General features: G+C 43.2%; 1 protein-coding gene across 1 annotated transcript in view; it reads left to right on the forward strand.

Moving 5' to 3' along the window:
• The window catches only part of nsf (N-ethylmaleimide sensitive factor, vesicle fusing ATPase), a 178,612-nt gene that overhangs the window by 150,490 nt on the left and 4,948 nt on the right, over positions 1-23,174 (forward strand). Inside the window, exons 18-19 of the mRNA XM_033035096.1 lie at positions 515-649; positions 4,211-4,324. Of these exons, the coding sequence (XP_032890987.1) occupies positions 515-649; positions 4,211-4,324 (249 nt within the window). The remainder of the gene's footprint in view (positions 1-514; positions 650-4,210; positions 4,325-23,174) is intronic.

The following is a 23,174-nucleotide window of genomic DNA, read 5'->3' on the forward strand; positions in this document are numbered from 1 at the left end:
AGCCTCTACTTCCTCAGATGGTAAAGGAACGTTTCTACAATGACTTACCAATTTCTACAGATGCACCGCAGAAAGCATCTTCTTGGTTTACCAACTGCTCAGTTTGCCAACTGCAGCTCAGTCCGTCATGCAAAGAGGCCACCCCGCGTTGTTTGCAACCACCACCACCACCACGGATTGACTCGACTCCATCTATACTTCACACAGCCTCATGAAAGCAGAATGCCAGAAAATAAAAAAAGCTTGAAGGATTGGTAAATGGAGGAGCCGAACAGTACAAGATTCCAACATTTGAAACTCCTTGTAACTAAGTTGAAGTGGAGTGTCGCCAAGAGTCTTGTAAAGCCAGAGGTTTGCAAACTACCTATGGTGCAGTTTGCTCAAGAGTACTTGATTTTTATCATTGTCCAGATAGTGATTAAAAGGATTTGTTGGTCATGCTACCTGAGGGATCATTGTGGTGTTGCATCTAACTTACCTGCTGGTTAATATTGCATTGCATGTGTGGTTACAGGGCCGCAAGTTGTTGATCATTGGGACTACCAGTCGTAAAGATGTTCTCCAGGAGATGGAGATGATGGATGTTTTCAGCACTACTGTCCATATTCCGAACATTAGCACAGGAGAACAGTTGATGGAAGCTCTGGAGGTAGGCTTGTTCATCTTGAGCATTCGATGGAAGAGTTTTTTAAATGTATCCCCCCTATCTTATTTTACTCAGAAGTTACAGTTCAACTTTCTAAATTCCATTTCTTGTTTGTGTAATAATACAAAAAATAACAGAAGTGCTGCACTCTCAATCAATGACGCACTGGTGATCTTGTTTCATTAAAATTCTCAACTACATTGAAAACAATGCACTGGCAGTTAAGAATGGTTCTTAGTCTGTTGAAGAAAACCCTGCAGCCAGTGACTCAAACTCATGTACGTGGAACAAGGATCCAAGACCATCATTCACTTACTGATTCACTGTGTCAGCATGTCCACTGTGTTAAGCAATACAAGAGTGAGGGGGACGAGTGAATCGGGCTGGCGGGTGATAGGTGAGACCAGATGAGGAAGGGGATGCAGCAGCTATGTGAAAGGGAGGGGAGGCTGGAGGTAGAGACAGAGGCTGGGAGGTGATGAGAAGAGAAAGCAAAAAGCTGCAGATTCTGAAATTTGCTGAGTGAGAAAGGTAATGTGGAACCAGAAAAGGGGAAAGTAACTGGGTAACAGGGAACTGAAGGATGGTTGAAAAGAGCAGAGCTTGAGAGAACCTAGGTGGATCAGAAAGAGAGAGAAAGGAACACGATGTACGGGTTACCTGAAATCAGAAAATGCAATATTTATACCATTGGGCTGTAGACTGCCAGGTGGAAAATGAGGTACTATTCTTCTAGTTTCTATTTGGCTTCCAGTGGAGAAGGCTGAGGACTGACAGTTCTGTATGGGAAGGGGGAATTGAAATGGCATGCAGCCAGAAGTTCAGGATGGCAATGCGGACAGAGACCAAATACTCGTCAAAGTGGTGACCAAGTCTGTATCTAGCCTCGTGAATGTAGATGAGGCTAGATCACAAGCACCATCTGCAATACCCAAAGTTGGCGGTTGAGCATGTGAATCCTGCTTTACCTGGAAGAGTTGTTAATGTCTTGGATGTGGTGAAAGTGAAAGTGGATGTGGTGAATAGGTATTGCACCTCCAAAGGTTGCAGGGAAAACTGACAGAGGTTGTACACGGAGGAGTGAACCAGGGAGTCAGGGAGTCCGAGTGTGTAATTCCTGCAGGAAGGGGTGGAGAGCGAAAGATATGGTTCGTGGCATCTCATAGCAACTGATGGAAATGATAAAGAATGACATGCTGGATGCAGGGGCTGATAGGGTGAAAGATAAGGACTAAAGAAACTCTATTGCCATTCTGTCTGGGTAGAAGCAGAAGTCCGGAAATTGGAGGAGATGCAGGTGTGGGCAAAATCAACCACAGTAGAGGGAATGTCATGTTGCCTGAAAAAGGTTGTCATTTCAGATATGGAAAGCCTTGCTGTGAGAACAGATGTAGTGGAGGTGGAGACACTATGAAAAGGTGATGGCTTCACTGGAATTTAGAAGGATCTTAGAGAAACGTAAAATTCTTAAAGGTTTGGACAGGCTAGATGCAGGAAAAATGTTCCCGATGTTGGGAAAGTCTAGAGTCAGGGCTCACCGTTTAAGAATAAGGGGTAGGCCATTTAGGACTGAGATGAGGAAAAATGTCTTCACCCAGAATTCTCTGGAATTCTCTGCCACAGAAGGCAGTGGAGACCAATTCACTGGGTGTTAGATTTAACTCTTAGGGCTAAATAAATCAAGGGATATGTGGAATAAGCAAGAACGGGATACTGATTTTAGATGATCAGCCATGATCATGCTCGAAGGGCCGAATGGCCTACTCCTGCACTTGTTTTTCTATGTTTTCTAAAAGACAGTGTGAGAGGAGGTGTGGTCTAAGTAACTGTGGGCCTCGGTGAGTTTATGATAAATATCAGTGGTTACTTTGTCACTTGAGATAGCAACAGAGAGATCAGAAATCATCCAATTGAATTTGAGGCAAGGTGGAAGTTTGTAGCAGAGTTGATAAAATTGACAGGTTCCACAGAAGTTGGGGAGGCAGCACCAATGCAGTCATCAACATAGCATTAAAAGAGTTGGAGTGTGGTGCCAGAGTAGATTTCAAACAAGGACTGCGAGCACCTCTGGCTACACATTTGATTTGTAGAAAGTGAGAGAAATCAAAAGGGGAGATTATTGTGAGTAAGCACAAGTTCTGCCAGGTGGATAAGTGTTAGAGGAGATCTGATCAGGTCTACATTTCATAAAGAAGCACAATAACAGTTGTGGTAGTGCATCTGTGGACTTAAATGTCGGACTTTTGTATTTCATGCCAAAATTGCTAGTACGATTGACGGTGAGTAAGGAAATTGTAGCCTCCAGGACGATATTGATGGACTGATTAGTTACGTACGAAGTGGTGACAGGTATTAAATCTGAAAAGTGGGAGGTCACACATTTAGGAAGATAAGGAAAGAGCACACATGAAGAATGTCAAGATACTAAGAACTATGAAGCAGCAGATATTTTATGTGCATGTTCCCTATGGCAAGACAAAGTTAATTGGCGATACTTGACTGGCGGAAGGTTAGTCCACAAGGGAAGAGAGCATGGACTTTCTACAAGTTGCTTTGGAAATTGTGACTTGTTCAACACCCTATATAAAGGATGTGATGATATTGGACAGGACAGAGAGGGGTTTTGGCCCGAAACTTTGCCTATTTCCTTCGCTCCATAGATGCTGCTGCACCCGCTGAGTTTCTCCAGCACTTTTGTCTACCTTCTGACGTGAAACAATGTTGTTGGGCTGGTAAATTATAGCTTACGGGAAGAGATTGCATAACTGCAGTTATGTCACTTGCAACAAAAAAAATTGGGGGAGGTTTAATTGAGGTTAAAATTGAGAGGTGGAATGAATCGGAAGAACCCACTTACCTTTGCAGAGAGGTCCATAATTAGGGAACTCGGAATTAAGGTAATTGGTAAAAGAAGCTGGAGCATGTGATGAATATTGAGATCTTTTTAATAAAAATTGTTCCAGTACAATGTGTCACAATTAGTTAAATGGAATTATTGTAAGTTATGTTAATAATTTATTCCTTTGAAATAATATGTATAATATAGGTTGATACAAATACTTTAAATGAACTGCATTTGCAAGTAATTTTAAATATTGTATAAATGCAGCTGGACTGATTTCAATTCAGTGTAGATATAACTATTCCCCGATATCCCATTCATATTTTATTTCATGTGCTGGCATAAGACAACGGTTGTGGCACAACATTAGTACAAGATAAACAATTCATTATTTCAATGCCAATTTTTTTTAACCTATCCATACCTTGGAGGTTCCAATTGACTGACAATTCTCTCGTCAGCATCGAGTATTGTAGTGACTTTAGACTTTACGCTTTGAATGGGATGGGGAACGTGATTGAGGTGTGCATCTCCTGTACACTAACTAGTTGGAAGAATGCACCAACATAAATATGGTGCTGACACTCATTGGGTAAAGTACTGCACCCAGGGGAAACAGCTTTTTGTGGCTGTGACCATATCTTCAGGAGGAGGGGGAAGATTGTGAAAGGTATTGAAGGAAAATTGTTAATTACTTTTTTTTTAAATTAATATCTTTTCAGCTCCTTGGCAGATTTGATGATCGGGAACGAGTTCGGATCATACAACATGTGAAGGATAAGCCGGTTTGGATCGGCATTAAAAAACTGATGATGATCATTGAAATGTCGCTGCAGGTAAGTTTGAAAGTTGCCAGTGATTTTAGTGGTTGTGAAGTCAGCCTGCCTTTCTGGTTGAGATTGTTTCATTGAGTGAGGCAAGTGCCAGTTGATTGCCATAGCCGACAGGGAGTTAGATGTGGCCCTTGTGGCTAAGGGGATCAGAGGGTATGGAGAGAAGGCAGGTACAGGATACTGAGTTGGATGATCAGCCATGATCATAGGCTCGAAGGGCCGAATGGCCTACTCCTGCACCTAATTTCTATGTTTCTATGTTTCTAAGAGGGAGCTGATACCAGGTATTCAATGTTATCATCACAAAGTGCCCCGCTATCAACATCCTGGGGGTTATCGATGACCAGAAACGAGACATGCTGCATAAAGAAATATTGTGGCAATAGGAAGAATTCTCCAAGTATGCTGCCTGCTATTTCTTCGCTTCACGTTGCACAATATTAGCCATTTCCTGGTTGTTTATCAAACCCATCTGCCACTCTGTATCCTCTTCTTGGTTTGTTTTCCCACATAACGTCTATTCATGTTAGTGACAATACAAGTGGCCTGCAGATGCATCAACTAATCAGAAAAACAAATCGCCTGTTCATCTTTATTTCAAAATTGTTGAAGCATGATTGAGGACTATCGCTGCATTGACTATGATTCAAAGGTAGGTCACAAGGTAGATGTTCTAGATTGAATCTTTGGAATCCTGTACTCATCTATTTCATATATTCTTAAAGACAGTGACCGTTTGTGATAGTTGGCCATAACCTAATGGTTTGGGAAATGTAACAGATCCCTTTGGTGGCAACGCCTATTTCCTTGTGAATAAGTAGAAAAATATCTTGCATACTTTAAGCTCCATCCTTGCATAATAGATATACAAGCATCTGCATGAACTTTAATGGAATGATTGCATGGTTACAAAGTGGTATTTTGAATGCCCATTAAGTTGATGCAACTAATTCATGTGGGCAAACATGAGTCTCATCAAGGATCACCTGTGGTATCACGACAAGCACGAGCATCATCCTCATTACATTTATTTTCATAGCCATAGCAACAAGAACAAATGTAGGCTTTGATAGAACAAAGAAAAGAGATGCCTAACCTTTTATATCATTTCCTCCTTCTTCTGAAGTAAATTATTTGGCAGGCTTCTCTTTTCAGGATCATGACCCGTTAGTTACGTAACAATAGGCATCTGGTTATGCCCTTCCAATATCGGAGAATGGTTCATTTGCAAAGGCATTATGTTTTGATTTTGGTTTCCTCTCTTGATTTTTACATTCTCATGAGTATTAAATCCCTCTTCTCACTATCTTACATTAGCTCCCCATTCAGCCAAGTCTCAGTTTACATTTTCATTCTGGCTTCCAAATTTCTTCTAAAACCTGCCTCATTTGCCCCAACCATCCGTTTCTCTGTAATCAACAAATCTCTGTGTCCTTCCAAGGTCATTGCATTGTACTTCAGGCCACCTTCATTAGTGGCAAGCTTCAGTCTTAAGATTCCTACGTCAACCAATTCTGACTCTTGCCCTTTAATACACTTGCAATATAACTTTTTGATCAACTTTTTGGTTACCTGTCCTTATTTATTTTTATACGACTCAATATCAAACTTTGTGTTAAAGCTCTGTGATGCTTTGCAACCTTGAACATGGATTTATGATCCAAAAGAATTTACGCAATAAATATCAGTCATTCTTCAGTAAACTTATGCTACTGCAAAATTCGGAGCAGGATTAAAATTATTTGATTTTAAAATCTGCTGTTGGGCTAACTGGGTTATATTGTTGTAACAATGGCTAGATACTGGTCTAAGAAAGCCATGTTAAAACACAAGCATGTAAAGGCAGTTACAATTCCAATAGGATAACTTCAGACAGCTCCTCAAACTAGAGATTCCAGACTGGAGTTTATGATCTTGCCATCTTGCAATTGGCTGCAAGGAACATTCTGCTCTAGGTATTTATTTATTACTTATGCTTTTTTGTCGGCCTCACAGAGCACAGAAACAGGCACTTTGGACTGTCTTGTCCATGCTGACCAAGATGTCTATCCATGCTGTTCCCATTTGCCTATGTTTGGCCCAAATCCCTCTAAACCTTTTCTGTCAATGCACCTGTCCAAATGTCTTTTAAACATTGTAAATGCACCCTTGTCTACAAATTCCTCTGACAAGATTATTCCATATACATACACTCCCCGACTTGCATAGCTTAAGTGCCGAGGACCCTTGCATAAGTCAGTTGTTATGTATGTAAGAAACGGTAGTCCTACTGCCCATGCGTAAATTTACAGATAATAACGTTGGAGTAAATGTCGATGGACAGCAGCACTCCCCCTCCACACCCAATGTACATTAGGCACCTCCATACAAGTGTCCATTGCTGTGCTACATGTTTAAGCAGTGAATGATTGCATACCTTTCGGATGTTCAGAGGTATCACAACCAGGCCTTCAGGAGAGTAAAGTGAAAGAACAAGTAGGACAGGTTATTTAGATGTTACGCTCCCCCAGTGCAAGACATTTTCTAATCTGTATGAAATTTTGAAAATACCAGCTCTTTTCAATTTCTATAGAATTTAATCAACATTTTGGCTACGAACACGCCCTTTTGTATGAAAGTATTTTTGTTAGTCATGCTTAAACTAAACCACATGTTCAAATGGGATTCATACTTACCATAGGTATGAAATACTTTGTTAGAACATGAAACTGTGACCTTGAACCAGACCTGATTATAGTGTTAATTGTTTATTTATGACTGAACAGCCTTATCTAATTCATAATGCTGAATTTTTCTAGGATGGTACAATGATTTATCGTCTGTCTATAGTCTCCAGATTTTTGAAGAATGAAAGCATATTATATTCTTGGAGCTTGATTAATGTCAATGCATTTTCTCAGACTAAGATGAACCAACTCTCAGGGCCAAGAGGAGGGGGGAAAATCTTCATCCAGAAAAGAAGGAACTTTGGGATTCTGTGCCTAATAGAGTCTTGAAGGCTTCATCGCAGGCCACTCGACATATTTATAGATTTTTTTTATTTTAACGAAATTGTGGAAAATGGGATAAATACAGTAAAGTGTAAATGAGGTCAAAGATTATCTTTGGTTTAATTGAATGTCAGAGCAGGTACAAGGCACCAAATAGCCCTTTCTTCTATTTCTGCTTCTATCTCTTATGTTCTTACATGGAGATAGAGTATAGAAGGTTATCCTGTGAAATTGGGTGTCTCCGGACATGAAACATAAAATTGGCCAACAGATTCAGTGATTAGTTGGGAAGGCAAATTGCAATGTTGGCCTTTATTAAACAGGGATTGAATACAAAAGTTGGAAAGTCTTGCTTGAAATGTATAGGGCATTGGTGAAACAATATTGAGAGTTCCGCATACATCTTTGGTCTATTTGTTTGGGAGGAATGTTGCTGCATTGGAGGCATTTCAGAGTAAGTTTATTAGATTGATTGAGTAGTCAAATGGCATTCTATACTGTTTGAAAATGGGGAATCTGCTCTACCACTTAGTTACGACCTGTGCCTTAACTTTGCTCTGTATGCCTTTGGTTACCAATATGTTAATTTTATAAATAGAATTTATAGCTATCATTTCTGGAGGAGACTGAAGTGCATTGAAATTTATTTTCCCCATAGGGTTAGTGAATCTGAAATTCTTATTCCCTCCCATCCAATTGTGGTGGAAACCAGATCATTACATGTAATGAAAGTGGGGATGAATAAATACAGGTGCACAACCTTTTATCCAAAAGCCTTGGGACCAGACACTTCTCGGATTTCGGAATTTTTCGGATTTCGGAATGGAAGATTTTTAGCGTAGATTAGGTAGGCAGCTTGAAAAGTCTGGAGCGGCTGCCTCCTCCCCGTAGACCGGGGAATCATTGTAAATCATTGCTTAAATGGTAGTCAGTTAGTTTGGAGGGATTTTATGTGGTGGGGGGGGTGAAGGGGGAAACTTTAATTCTTATTACCCTACCTGGTCGGAGAGGCGGGGAGCGGGCAATGCCTTACCGGGTCGCCGTGCAGTAAGCTCCGGAGCGCTGTGGCCGCCAACTCCCAACATCGCGGAGCTGGGGCTGCGGGCGTCCGGCCGCGGGCGGCACCAGTTGGAGCTCCGACCCCGGCAACTCTACCCCTGGCTGCGCGGCGCTCCAAATCCTGCGCCGCCCGCGGCCGGACGCCCGCAGCCCCAGCTCCGCGATGTTGGGAGTCGGCGGCCACAGCGCTGGGATACCAGCGGGGAGCGGGCAATGCCTTACCGGGTCGCCGTGCAGTAAGTTCCGGAGCGCTGTGGCCGCCGACTCCCAACATCGCGGAGCTGGGGCTGCGGGCGTCCAGTCGCGGGCGGCGCTGGATTTGGAGCGCCATGCAGCCAGGGGTAGAGTTGCCGGGGTCGGAGCTACAACCGGCGCCGCCCTCAGCCGGACGCCTGCAGCCCCAGCTCCGCGATGTTGGGAGTCGGCGGCCACTATGCTCCGGATCTTACTGCACGGCGACCCGGTAAGGCATTGCCCGCTCCCCGCCTCTCCGACCAGGTAGGGGACTAAGAATTAAAGTTTCCCCCTTCACCCCCCCCCCCCCCCCCCCCCCTTCACATAAAAGCCCTCCAAACTAACTGATTAACATTTAAGCAATGATTTACAGATGTTTAAGTGTCTCCCCGGTCTCCGGGGAGGAGGCAGCCGCTACAGTAGTACAGACCTGGGTTGACCGTGGGTCGTTTCGGGTCAGGTTTGGCGCCAAACGCGAGCTTTGGTGTGCAGACGACATCCTGGAAAAAATGTCCGGTTTTCGGAGCTTTTCGGTTTCCGGAACTCCGGATAAAAGGTTGTGCACCTGTACTTGTAAAATTGAGATATTGAAGGCCATGGGGAATGATCACAGAAGAGTTGAGGCCAGTGTAGGTAAGCCATAATAATATTGAATTGTGGGACATGCTTGAGGGGTCGATACCTGTTTCCGTTTTAAGTTCTTCTGTGACAGGGTCAACCCCTTGCCTTGCCTTACTTGAGGAATGCCTTTTTATTTGCACGCCCAGCACAAAGTAAATCAGGGTAGGATCTTTAGTGCTTGTGGGGGAAAGTATTGAGGTGAGCATCAACCATAGAGTGCAATGGGCAGAGGGAAGGTGCAGCAGTCAATCAGGGTGGCAGACATTGTGCCAGGTTTGCTGTTGGGTGTCAGAGTTTGCAGTTGTCAGCCTAGGTAAAAGTTAGAATTGTGATTAGATGTTGGGATTGATGATCATTGGGTTGTGAAGAGCATTTGGCATTAACATATGAAGTGAATAGATATTGTTTTTTTTAGTTTGACGGTTACAGCACGGAAACAGTCCCTTCAGCCCACCAAGTCCGCACCGACCAGTGATCCCCGCACACTAATGCTAACCTACACACACTTGGGACAATTTTCAATTTCACCTAGCCAATTAGCCTACAAACCTGCACATCTTTGAAGTGTGGGAGGAAACTGGAGCTTCCACTGAAAACCCCATTGGGAAAGCGTACAGATGCCATACAGACAGCACCCATAGTCAGGATCAAACCCGGGTCTCTGGCGCTGTAAGGCAGCAACTCTACTGATGCACCACTTCCACAACATGTTTGGGTTTGTCTCTGCATTCCCTGTCACGTGAGGAGTGGATGAGGAAGTGGGGAAAATAGCAGCACAAAAGCATTATGCTTTTACATACTTTCCGAACAAATATCTATAAATTACTTTATTTCTTCACTTGTCAGCAGTTGTTTCTTTGGTTTTACGATGTGGAGACACTTTCTTCTCGGTGACATTTTATTTTTGGCAATTTCACTGACCTGCGCAATAACAATTGTTGACATCACCAACTACGTAAAGCATACTATGCAGGTAACTAAAAAGGCAATACGGGGAGAAAAGATGAAGTACGAAGGTAAGCTAGCCAAGAATATAAAGAAGGATAGTAAAAGCTTCTTTGGGTATGTGAAAAGGAAAAGATTGGTTAAGACAAATGTGGGTCCCTTGAAGAAAGAAACAGGTGAATTTATTACGGGGAGCAAGGAAATGGGCAACGAGTTGAACAGGTAATTTGGTTCTGTCTTCACTAAGGAAGACACAAACAATCTCCCAGATGTACTAGGGGACAGATCTAGGGTGGTGGAGGAACTGAAAGAAATTCACATTAGTCAGGAAATGGTGTTGGATAGATTGATGGGACTGAATGCTGATAAATCCCCAGGGCCTAATAGTCTGCATCCCAGAGTACTCAAGGAGGTGGCTCTAGCAATCGTGGGCACATTGGTAATCATTTTCCAATGTTCTTATAGATTCTGGATCAGTTCCTGTGGATCGGATGGTAGCTAATGTTATCCCACTTTTTAAGAAAGGGGGAGAGAAAGCAGGGAATTAGACCAGTTAGCCTGACATCAGTGGTGGGGAAGATGCTGGAGTAAATTATTAAAGATGCATTTGGATAGCAGTGACAGGATCGGTACAAGTTTGCATGGATTTATGAAGGGGAAATCTTGCTTGACTAATCTTCTGGATTTTTTTGAGGATGTAACAAGTAAAATGGATAAGGGAGAGCCAGTGGATGCAGTGTATCTGGACTTTTAGAAAGCCTTTGATAAGGTCCTACATAGGAGATTAGTGGGCAAAATTAGAACAGAAATTAATGGTATTTGGGGGTAAGGTATTGACATGGATAGAAAATTGGTTGGCAGACAGGAAACAAAGAGTAGGAATCAACGGGTCCCTTTCAGAATGGCAGGCAGTGACTAGTGGGGTGGCGCAAGACTCAGTGCTGGGACAGCAGCTATTTACAATATATATTAATGATTTAGATGAAGGAATTAAAAGTAACATTAGCAAATTTGCAGATGACACAAAGCTGGGTGGCAATGTGAACTGTGAAGAAGATGCTATGAGGATGCAGGGTGACTTGGATAAGCTGGGTGAGTGGGCAGATGCATTGCAGATGCAGTGTAATGTGGATAAATGTGAGGTTATCCACTTTGGTGGCAAGAACGGGAAGGCAGATTATTATCTGAATGGTGGCAGATAAGGAAAATTGGAAGCTCAATGAGACCTGGGTGTCCTTGTACATCGTTGGTGCTGTAAAAAGACGGCTAAAGCACAATGTACGGTAAGTCCTTTAAAAGAGGGGGGGAGAAGGAGTGGAGACAACTTTCAAGAAACCAGAGATACACGGCTGTGAAGCTCGGCGGAATTTAACATTACCGGTCAGTTATCCTTAATTCTGAAAACTACCACTAACCTTTTTTTCCCCCCAATGAGCTAATGAAATTCACCTGTCACCACCGGCTCCAACCTACGAGAACCTCTGAGAACCTTCGACCACCTGGCAACCCACTAGGACATCCTGCCGACCCACCTCCAGCTCGAGAATTCTCGCTAATCTCCATGGCGGCTGCATTCTAGTCGCAGCTAATTTTTCAACATGTTGAAAAATTCACGGCGACCATAATGAGGCCGAGACTAGTTCCCAGAATGCGGGAACTCCTCACGACCATGAAGGCGACTCGCCGGCAACTACCCTTGCACATGTGGCGACTGCATAGTCTCCTGCAGACGCCGAAAAAGTTGCCTAAATGGGACAGGCCCATAAGGTACAAGTGCCCATCCTTCCTTTCAGGCTAAACATAGTGCTGAAGTAACTCAGAAGGTCAGGCAGCATCTGTAGAGGGAATGGATAGGTGTTTTGGGTCAAGATCCTCCATTCCCTCCACAGATGCTGAATGACGCACTGAGTTACTCCAGCACTGTGTGCTGCTCATGATTTCTGCATCTGCAGTTCCTTGCATCTCTGTCTTTTTTTCGGGATTCTTTCACTTTCAGCTGTGTATAGAATGTCACAGCAGGAAATAGTCATTCAGCTGGTTCCATCCTGTACGTAATCTCCTTGCAAGCCACCTCCCAGGAAACTGCATCCAAACTTATCAGTATATGACTGAAAGTAAAGTATATATTTTGTGATCAGAGAACTCCCTTGGGCAACATGTTGTTTATTGCAAGAGCAATTGAATGCAAAAGGAGGGAGAGGTTAGGCCTCGGTTACATCGGGGATTCAGGAATAGCACGTCTGTTTATTTAAGGATAGAAAATCGTTCAGAGAAGATCTGCCAGACTAATACTTGGAATGGGCAGGTTGTTTTATGAGGGACGATTAGTCATGTTAAGCTTGTGTTGGATGGTCTTTAGAAGAGTGAACAGGGAGTTGATTGAAATATATAAGATCCTGAGTAGTCTTCACAAGTTGAATGTGGAAATGCTGTTTTCTCGGATATCACTACAGGTGCACAACCTTTTATCCGAAGATCCAAATAACGAAAACCTCCGAATAGCGGCCATTTTTTCGGTCCTTGAAGAAAGGTCCTTGAAAACGTTCACCGAGGGCGGCCCGCAGAGGTGACAGCGGAACCTCCGGTCGGTCCTTGAAGAAAGGGGAACTAAATCCCCATTCATAAAAGAGAAGGTGAGGGTATATTGTGCGGGAGGGTTAATAATTGACAATATGCTGCTGCCTGCCCGCTGAGTTAAAAAGTTCCCACGGTAGACTCACGATTCACAGTGTTTCGTGAGTCTTGCGTGGGAACTTTTTAACTCAGCGGGGCAGGCAGCAGCAGATTGTCGCTCGCTTCAGTTTCACCCCACCTACACCGCTCTGCTTCCCGGCCATGTGTGTGACCCCTTCCCTCCCCTCTGCACCGGCGCGGGGGCTTTGCACTGTCTTCAAGTCGGCGATTGCAGCAGGACCGTGGCAGTCACTGGAGACGTCAGGACCAACGGGACACCGACCCCCAGGCCCACTGCAAGCACGGAGATCCCAGAGACCCACAGCCAGCAGCAGCCCAGCCCCGTTCCAACCCCAGAGGAAAACTGCAAACTGGCCGGAGACGTCAGGACCACCAGAAGCCGTTCCCCGAGCTGCGCCCCCTCATCGGGACACCGACCCCCAGGCCCACTGCAAGCACGGAGATCCCAGAGACCCACAGCCAGCAGCAACCCAGCCCAGCCCCGCTCCAACTACAGAGGAACCTGGGTTGCGGATGACGGGGCGCAGCTCGGGGCGTCGTAGGGGCCCATCGGGGAGCGGGTTCCTGTTGGTCCTGACGTCTCCGGCCACCTGCCATCCTCCGGGAACTGTACCGCCCTTGCAGGAGAGTGGGGTTGTTTGCTGTTGCAGAGGGAGGGGGCAAGGGCGGTACAGTTTCCAGTCTCAGCTCCAGTCCAGGGGGGTCTCATCGGGACACCGACCCCCAGGCCCACTGCAAGCACGGAGATCCCAGAGACCTACAGCCAGCAGCAACTCCAGCCCAGCCCCGCTCCAACTCCAGAGGAACACGTAGGGGCAGAAGCTGATGGTGTGCAAGGTACGTCTTGTTCTTGGGGTGGCGGATGAGGGGGCGCAGCTCGGGCTGTGGGCAAACTGCCAATTGTCGCCGTAGCGGCCCATCGGGGAGCGGATTCCTCTGGAGGGGGAGGGGGGTATTGTGCTGTTTGATCGCCCCCTGCTATCCCAGGGACAGGTGGGCAATCACTTCCAAAGTTCTGCCCACACAGTCAGTACACCTCTCCTACACTACATTTAATACAAACATTTATTCTGCAAGAAAAAACTACATTGAAGACTCAAACTCGCGACCGAGTTTACTGCCGGGATCAAGGCGCAAACTCGCGACCTTGCGGATATGAGCCGAGCACTCTACCACTGAGCCAGCCATTAAAATCTACGCTAAAAAAATTCCATTCCGAAGACCGACAAATTCTGAATTACGAAAAGTGTCTGGTCCCAAGGCTTTCGGATAAAAGGTTGTGCACCTGTATTTAGAAATAAGGGATGGTCCATTTAAGGAAGAACATAGAACGGTGCAGCAAGGGCTCACAATGTCTGTGCCGAACATAATGCCAAGACCATCTCTTACCTTATCCATATCCTTCTATTCCCTGCATATTCATGTGTATATGTAAATGTCTCTTAAATGCCCAAATCATATCTGCCTCAAACAGATGAGGGGAATTCTTTTTTTGCAGTCTTTTGAAGTCTCTTCTTCAAAGGGCAGTGAAAGCAGAATCTTTGAATATTTTTTAAGGCAAAGGAGGGAAGGGTTACAGCTAATAGATAGGAATGTGGTGTTGAACGGATCAGCCATGACGTTGTTGAAAAGCATACCAGGCTTGAAGGGGCAAGAGGCTTAGTCCCCATATTTATGTCTCTATCTGCATCATAGCAGAATACATTTCTTATACATTGATTATATAAAACAAGGTTTTAAATGAAATCCTGGCTCTATTTTCACATGTGCCTGATCCAAATGAGTGCACTCAGGCTGCTTGCTTTTTGAAGCATGGCTTTCCTTATTCTTTGCATTCTGATTTTTACCAGCCTGCTCCAACCTCCTTCTCTGCAGTTGTATGTGCTTGAAGCGAGGTTGATCTCTTGTTAAAATTCCACCTAGCCTGATGACTTGGAGAGAGGGTGACATATTGTTCTGCTGGTTTGATACTTTCCTTTACTTTAGAGTATAGTGCAGAAACAAGTCCTTTGGTCCACGGAGACCCTGCCAACCAGCGACCCCATGCACTAACGCTATCCTACACACTAGCGACAGTTTACAATTTTTACCAAAGCCAATTAATCTACAAACCTGTGCGTCTTTGGAGTGTGAGAGGAAACCGGAGCACCCGGAGAAAACCTACGCGGTCGCAGGGAGAATGTACAAACTCCGTACCGACAGCACCTGTAGTCAGGATCAAACCCGGGTCTCTGGTGTTGTAAGGCAGCAGCTCTACCGCTACACCATCGTGCTGTGCCTACTGGGTCAAACCAATGAAGGTTGCCATACTTGATCTTTGTGACTTAGGGCGCATAGTGGCACTTTAGGGTCTTTAGACATGTATCTAGTTTAGTGAGGGACTGGTGCATTCCAGCAAGAGCAGTGCCTTGTCTCAAATATATTTTCTCTTTTGAATAGCAGTGCTGAAGTGAAGCTTGGGTGGGCAGGGATGGACGTAAATAACATCAGTTTTTAATAGTCGTCAGCTATTTCTATGTATCATGAGTATGAAAAATAAAAGTTACTCTGGATTTTGGAGATTTCAATGGGAGCATTCTAAATTCATATAAAATGACAACCATAAACTCTCTATTAAACCCATCTCCTTTAATCTGAGATCTTCCTGCTTTTACCAATGTGTGATGGAACTGGGATAGGTTAGGATTGTTTAATAGAGTAGGATTGTACAGTGTTGAGGAATTGAGGAAAAACCATAGGTTTTGAGGGTAGTTATCTATATCACCTTTAATCGAGACTCAGGTATGTATTAAGATTAATTGTGGTTATGTGGATTCCTGTTTGCTTCTTCCATCTTTGTTCTAACTTGTACACTAACGAGGACCTGTAGTGACAAGATATCTCCCCAGGGAATAAAGCCATTTATCTAGATTACTTTTTTTTTTCATTTTAATTCCATAGCTGAGGGCTAGGAGCAGAGTTAATGCATATTGTAAGAAATACTTCACAGGGCAAGGGCCTACAAGTACTGACTGCTACTGGGTTCCTGCCCAGTCCAATAAAATATGTCTGGAAATTCATGACAGAACTGAACTGTTTAAATACTTGTTATTTTTGCAAGTTTAAATTTTACAGAAACACTTAACCCATATGTTAGTAATTAGTAATGTCCCATCTTACAGTGGAGTGGGAGGAGAGGGAGGGTAGCTGTATCCAGCTGATAAAAATGTGGTATCATTAATATCTTTCGCCAGCGCAATATATAGAGCCGATAGCAGAGGAACAAATCATATGATTTGATTCATTTATGTTCCATCTGAACCTCTTTTTATTCTGCCTTCATGGCCTGTATTTCCGAAACTTCATGGCCCTGAATGGCCTAGTACCCTGCTCGGTACTCTGTTAAATGGCAACTTCTCTGTCATGGGGACCAATTCTAGTCTGGCTCTTGCAAGTAAGAGAACTAACATTTTTGCCTGTCTTTAACATAAAAGAGCCGACAGACAAATGTTGTAGAATGAGTGATTATGCCTTACCTGGATTTCATGTAGATTATTTTGACGGGTTGGCTGTTGGAGAGTGAACACTGATGAAAACCAATGCCAGGACACCTTGTCTCGTCATTGTATTTAACAATGGTCATAGCTCTAATCTGAAACTGTTCAGATATTTATAGTTTAGTACCATACTGGGCAGACCATGTTTCACTAAACTTTTAAAGAGCTAATTTTCTCTCACGCACATTTGGAAGATGAGATGTGTGAATCAGAAACTTGGAACCAAAGTACTGGCAATACTTTTTGGTTGGTGCATAACAAAGTTGGAGCATTCATCCATTTTAAGATGCTCGTCAGCTCTGACAGGGCTCCGACTTGAAACATTAACTGATTCTCTTTCCGTAGATGCTGCGTGATAGACAATAGGTGCAGGTGTAGGCCATTCGGCACTTCGAGCCAGCACCACCATTCAATGTGATCATGGCTGATCATCCCCAATCGTACCCTGTTCCTGCCTTCTCCCCATATCCCCTCACTCCACTATCTTTAAGAGCCCTATCTAGCTCTCTCTTGAAACTATCCAGAGAACCGGCCTCCACCACCATCTGAGGCAGAGAATTCCACAGACTCACAACTCTCTGTGAGAAAAAATGTTTCCTCGTCTCCGTTCTAAATGGCTTACCCCTTATTATTAAACTGTGGTCCCAGCATATTTTGCTTTTATTCTTGCTCATCGTGCTGAATTTACTTTGAAGTATTATGCTCTTGGCTTGTTTTTTTTTCATATTGGTGTTTATATTATTTTCTATTCATAATGATCTTTGCGGATAAAATAATCATCGTCAGGCTGAAACACAAACTTGGTTTCTATCTCCATAGTCTGCGAAACATTTCTATAATTTTCTGTTTTTCTTTTGTAATCATCACACGTGAAAATTGACACTGAGCTTGGAAGGAAGAGATATGGAAAAGTAGCTAAAAATCTGGTGAAATAAATGAAAATAGTCAAAGAAGCCAAGAGAGGCATAAACGTTTACAAGGGGCCACTGCAAATGGTGGGATTTTGGTGGCTAATGCCTTTACAAGCAATAGAATGGAGGAGTGTCAGGTCAGTTGGAGAATTTGGTGAGCTCAGGCAGATATGCCGAACTGGAGATGGTAAGTATAGGTTTCATTGAGCCCATGGAATAATGGACATTATGAGATTTTTTTATTTTAATGGATTCTGGAACAGGCAACCAACATATGTTGGAAGACTTGCACTACATCAAACCATTATGGTCATGATCTTGATACGTATTCAGTTGCATAAGAGTCAAGAGTGTTTTGCCAAAACTGAACAATGAAATTCTTACTTGCAGCAGCACAAAAGATATGCAATCATAGTACTCTGTAAAACCCATAATAAACAACAAGAAAATGTTCAGTATATATAATTTTTTTAAAACAGACAAATAAATAGACAATAATAGTGTAAAAATAATGTCCCCAAGTCTATGTAGTTCGGAACCTCTTTGGAGGTTGTAGTGTTTAATAACCTGATGGCAGTAGGAAAGAAGCTGCTTGGACGTTACAGTTTTCAGGCTCCTTTACCTTCTTCAATATAGCAGGACTGAAATGAATGCGTGGCCAGGGTGATGTGGGTCTCTGATGATGTTGGCTGCATCTTTGAGGCAGCGACTCTTGTAAGATCCCTTTGATGGAGGGGAGATCAGTACAGTGTATCTGGGCAGTTTCAGCACTGTGCAATCTTCTTTGTTCCTGTGCTTTCGAGTTATGGTGAAACTAATCAAAATGTAAGCAGTAGTTAAGAGTCAAGTCACTTATATTTCTATAGCACATTTAAAAAACAACTCTCGTTGGCCAAAGTGCTTTACATTGGTGGAGGTACTAACGTTATACAACATTGGTTCATAGATTAAGTACATACATAAGTACATACATATTGCCCTCACTCAGAGGACGTCAAGAAAGGCTTGAGAGTAAAGATGAGTTTTAAGTCTCGTCTTAAAGGAGTCGATGGAGGGGGCAATCCTGATGGGAAGAGGGATGCTGTTCCACAGTCTAGGAGCTGCAACCGCAAAGGCGCGGTTGCCCCTGAGCTTATGCCTAGACCACGGGATGTTCAGTAACCCCAAGTCTGCCGATCTGAGGGACCTGGAGGTGGTGTGGTGGGTAAGCAGACTTTTGATGTAGGTGGGGGCAAGCCCGTTAAGGGCTTTGTAGACATAAAGGAGGATTTTGAAATTTATTCGGAACCGCACAGGGAGCCAGTGGAGAGACGCCAGAATCGGGGTGATGTGGTCACTTTTTCGGGTGCCCGTCAGGAGTCTCGCTGCGGCGTTTTGAACCAGTTGCAGGCGGGACAGGGAAGATTGGCTGATGCCAGTGTAAAGGGAGTTGCAGTAATCTAGGCGGGAGGAGATAAATGTGTGGATGATCTTTTCGAGGTCATCAAACTGGAGGAATTGTTTTATTTTAGCCATCGTCTGAAGCTGGAAGAAGCTAGCTTTTACCACGGCATTGACTTGTTTGTCAAATTTCAATGCTGAGTCAAATATCACGCCAAGGTTTTTGACGTGAGGTTGTAGTAATGGGGTAAGGCTTCCAAGGCTGCCTGCTATCATTTTGATTGAGTCCGAGGGGCCGAGAAGGATGACCTCAGACTTACTCTCGTTTAGTTGGAGGAAGTTCTGGTCCATCCAACACTTTATATCCTCGAGGCAGTGGAAAAGGTTAAGTAGATTAAATCGGTTTTTGGGCTTCAGGGGGAGATAGAGTTGTGTATCGTCTGCACAGCAGTGGAAGGAAATGCCGTGCCTTTGAATGACTTGGCCTAAGGGGAGCATATACAGGGAGAAGAGAGTGAGACCAAGGATGGAACCTTGTGGAACCCCACAGCAGAGGCTAGCTGGGGAGGAGAAAGAGTTGCCTATGTTAGTAGAGAAACTCCTACCTTTGAGGTAGGAGATGAACCAGCTCAGGGCAGTGCCATCAATACCAACCCCCTAGTCAATTAGGATGGTGTGGTCGACAGTATTAAATGCTGCGCTGAAGTTGAGAAGGAGCAGGAGTGCACAGTCGCCGGTGAGCAGTAGGTCATTATGTACCTTCAACAAGGCAGACTCTGTGCTGTGGTGGGCCCTGAAACCTGATTGGAAAGTTTCCAAGATAGTATTTTGGTGAAGGTAAGGCATAAGATTACCTTTTCAAGTGCGTTTGAAAGGAAAGGAAGGCCCAAATGTGAACTGTGACAGTGGCAATTAGCAAAATTATTTTCTGTGATGCATGCATGACACAGAGCAGTGGTACTAACAACTGCAAGTGGTGTATCATTTTGATTCTATATACGAAAGATGATTTCAGGTAACCTGTTGCCAGTTAGGTCATGTTACAAGACTGGGATTTAATGTTTATTAGGCAGAAAGTGTTTTTTTTTGTTTTGCTGGTGGCTATAACTGTCACTCTGGAATGTTCTTTTTCCATTAGCTGAAACCAGCAAAATCAGAGTAATAGTTGAGACAAAGGTGCCAAGATGAAGAGTGGATATCGTACTGGTCTACAGAAAATATACTTTTTATGACTCAACAATATAAAAATTAGCAGAAAACTGCCAGATTCATTGCTCATTAGTTAATTAGAAGTGTTCATGTTTTGACTGGATAGTGCGGCTTCATAACGTAGAGTTTTTACTCTTAAGGAGTTACTTGAATATGGGAGAAAGTAAAATAGTAGTTATCTACTCTTGGCACCCATCCTTGTGAATATTTTCAGCACTCTTCCTAGAATAATAACATCCTTCCTCTAGCTAGGCACCCAGATCTTCACAGTACTCCAAATGCAGTTTCAACAGCTGTAATATAACATCCATATTCTTGTATTCTGATCATTGAAAGCAAGTGTGCCAAATGTCTCCTTCACCACCCTGTCTACCTATGTCGACACTTTCAAGAAACGATGTACTTGTACCCCTGGGTATCTCTGTTCTATAACACTCTGCAGAGCCCTGCCATTCAATATGTATGTCCTGCACTGAGTAAACATCCCAAAATGCAACACTATGCACTATCTGAATAGAATTCAGATTAGTACGGATGTCAAGGGTTATGGAGAGAAGGCAGGAAAGTGGTGTAGAGAGGTTTGGGGTTAAGATAGATCAGTCATAATTAAAAGTTGGAGTAAACCTGACAGGCCGAGTGGCCTAATTCTGCTCCTATAATTTATGAACTTATGAAATTCCATCTGCAATTCCATAGCCCAATTTTCCAGTTGAACTGGAGCTGATCCACTTTCCCAGTTAATCTAGGGTTGATCTTCCCAATGGTTCAAATCAGTATTTTTGTCCGTGCTTTCAAAATAGTTACAACTCACAGAAAAGTGAATTGTTTAAGTGTTACCGTGATTGGGAAAATAATGAAATAACTAAATGATGAATGAGAAATGCAGCTTTGTGCATTTGTTTTGAGATGCTGGCTGCAGTTTGTCATTAGTGAGCTCCTCTCTAATAAATATGTCATATTTTTGTATTTAATGTTTTAATGCATCATAAAACAGTTATCAAGAGCCACAATGCTTTAGTCTATCTGCCCATCTTGAAATAGCTGGACTATGTGTGTTTCTAATGAGCCAATCGCAACAAATTGGGTTGAAATCTGAAAGAAATGCGAATAGCCAGATGTATTGGAAGAGTGCACAGGAACTTTTGGATGGAAGCATAACAAAGAGGCACAGGTTTAACTTAATTCCACTGATTCCCCATGTTCAGTGGAAGTGTTAGCAGGGAGGAAGATTGTTTTAAAGAGGTTGCTTTGGGTCTGGAACTCACATATTCTCTCCGTGATTGCATGGGTTCATCTGGCTCTTCTGATTTTGACCTACATCCCAAAGACAGATTGGCTGGTAATTGGCCACTGTAAATTGCCTCATGTGCAGATGAGTAGTACAAACTGGAAAATGTCATTGTTTTAAAGCACAGCAACAAGCCCTTTGACCCAATTCATTCTTGACATCCAAGATATCTATCCAAGCTAGTCCCATTTAGTTGGTTTTGGCCCATATCCCTCTTAATTTTTTTCTATCGATGCACCTGAACTAATATATGTTAACCATTGTAATTGTACCCATTTCTTCAGCTTCAACTAGCAGTTTGCTCTGTATATCCACCACTTTCTGAGTGGAAAAGTTGGGGCTTAATGCTCTTTTAAATCTTTTGCTGTGCCCTGAAGTTTACGTCTTCTAATATTTGTAGTTCCATATCATGTGACCATCCTACTTAACAACAGCCCTACTGATTTTATATACTTTGATAAGATTACCCCTCAGCTTCCTACGCTCCAGGAAAAAGTAGTCCAAGCCTATTTACCTTTTTATAAATCAATTCCTCCAGTCCAGTAACATATTTGTGAATTTTTCTTGCAACCTCTCCAGCTTAATAAAATCCTTCCTAAAACTGGCTGATCAGAACTATGAACAATACTCCAAGTTTGGATTAACCAATGACTTGCAAAGTTGCAACGTGATATCCAACACCTGTACTTAATGCCCTGACCAATGATGGGCAAGTGCGTCAAATGCCATTTTCATCACCCTGTCGTCACCCACGCCATCATTTTCGGGAACTATGTATCTTTATTCCTAAGTCTTTCTGTTTCAGAAAACTCTCCAGAACCTTACCATTTACTGTGTAAGTCCAGCCGTGGTTTAACTTACCAAATGCAACACCGCACACTTGTATGAGTTAAATTGCATCTGCCATTCCTTGGCCCACTAGGCTCATTCAGATACTATTGTAACCTGAGGTAGCCACCTCCAGTGTCCACCAAATCACCAATTTTGGTGTCATCTGCAAACATCCTATATTAACAACAGTGGACTAAGCACAGTGCTCCAATCTGAATAACAACTCTCCACTACCAATCTCTGCCTTATTTCACAAAGTCAATTTTGTATCAATTTGACTATTGCACCATGTGATCTAACCTTCTAGGATAACCTACTACACAGGACATTGTTAAACGCCCTACTAAGGTTTATGCAGACAACGTCTACTGTCCTACCCGTGTCAATCTTCTTCGTCATCTCTACAAAAACCTGAATGTAATTTGTGAAGCACGATGCACAGAGCCATGCTGATTACCTCTAATCAGTTCTAATCTTTCCAAATTCTGGTAGATCCTGTTGCTCTGAATCCATCCCACCACTATTGTCAGGCTCACCGTCCTGTATTGCCCGAGCTTGTCCTTGCAGCCCTTGTTAAATAAAGGCATGATATAACCCTCCTCCAGTCTTCTGGTACCTCCCTTGTGGCTAAAGTAATGCAAACATCTCTGCCAGAGCCGCTACAATATCTTCCTTAGCTGTCCCAGAATACACTTGATCAAGCTTCACGGATTTTTCCACCTTGATAGGCTTCAAGAACACCAGCACCTACTCTGCTGCAATGTGGATATGCCCCAATGTATCACTCTTCATTTCCCTTTATTCCTTAGCTTCCACGACGTTCTCCACGGTAAAGACAGATAAGACATATCCATTTAACACCTTCCCCTCCTGTGGCTTCACACACATATGATAGCATTGAATCTACAGGGGACCTATTATTTCCATAGTTACCCTTTTTCTCTTAATATACCAATAGAATCTCTTAGGATTCTCGTAGGATAACTAGATGTTTTTGTATTGAGTATGTACACAACCCTCATTAGTGTTTGCACTGCAAGCTCTCACCCCATGTATATGAGGATGTGTACCCCAAATGACAAATATCCTTGTAAATGAATGACCCCAAGAAGTTGGGATGCAGTAATGAAATATATTCCTTTTTATAGATTAGCA

The sequence above is a fragment of the Amblyraja radiata genome, chromosome 16 (assembly GCF_010909765.2).
Source record: "Amblyraja radiata isolate CabotCenter1 chromosome 16, sAmbRad1.1.pri, whole genome shotgun sequence".
Classification (NCBI taxonomy): domain Eukaryota; kingdom Metazoa; phylum Chordata; class Chondrichthyes; order Rajiformes; family Rajidae; genus Amblyraja; species Amblyraja radiata.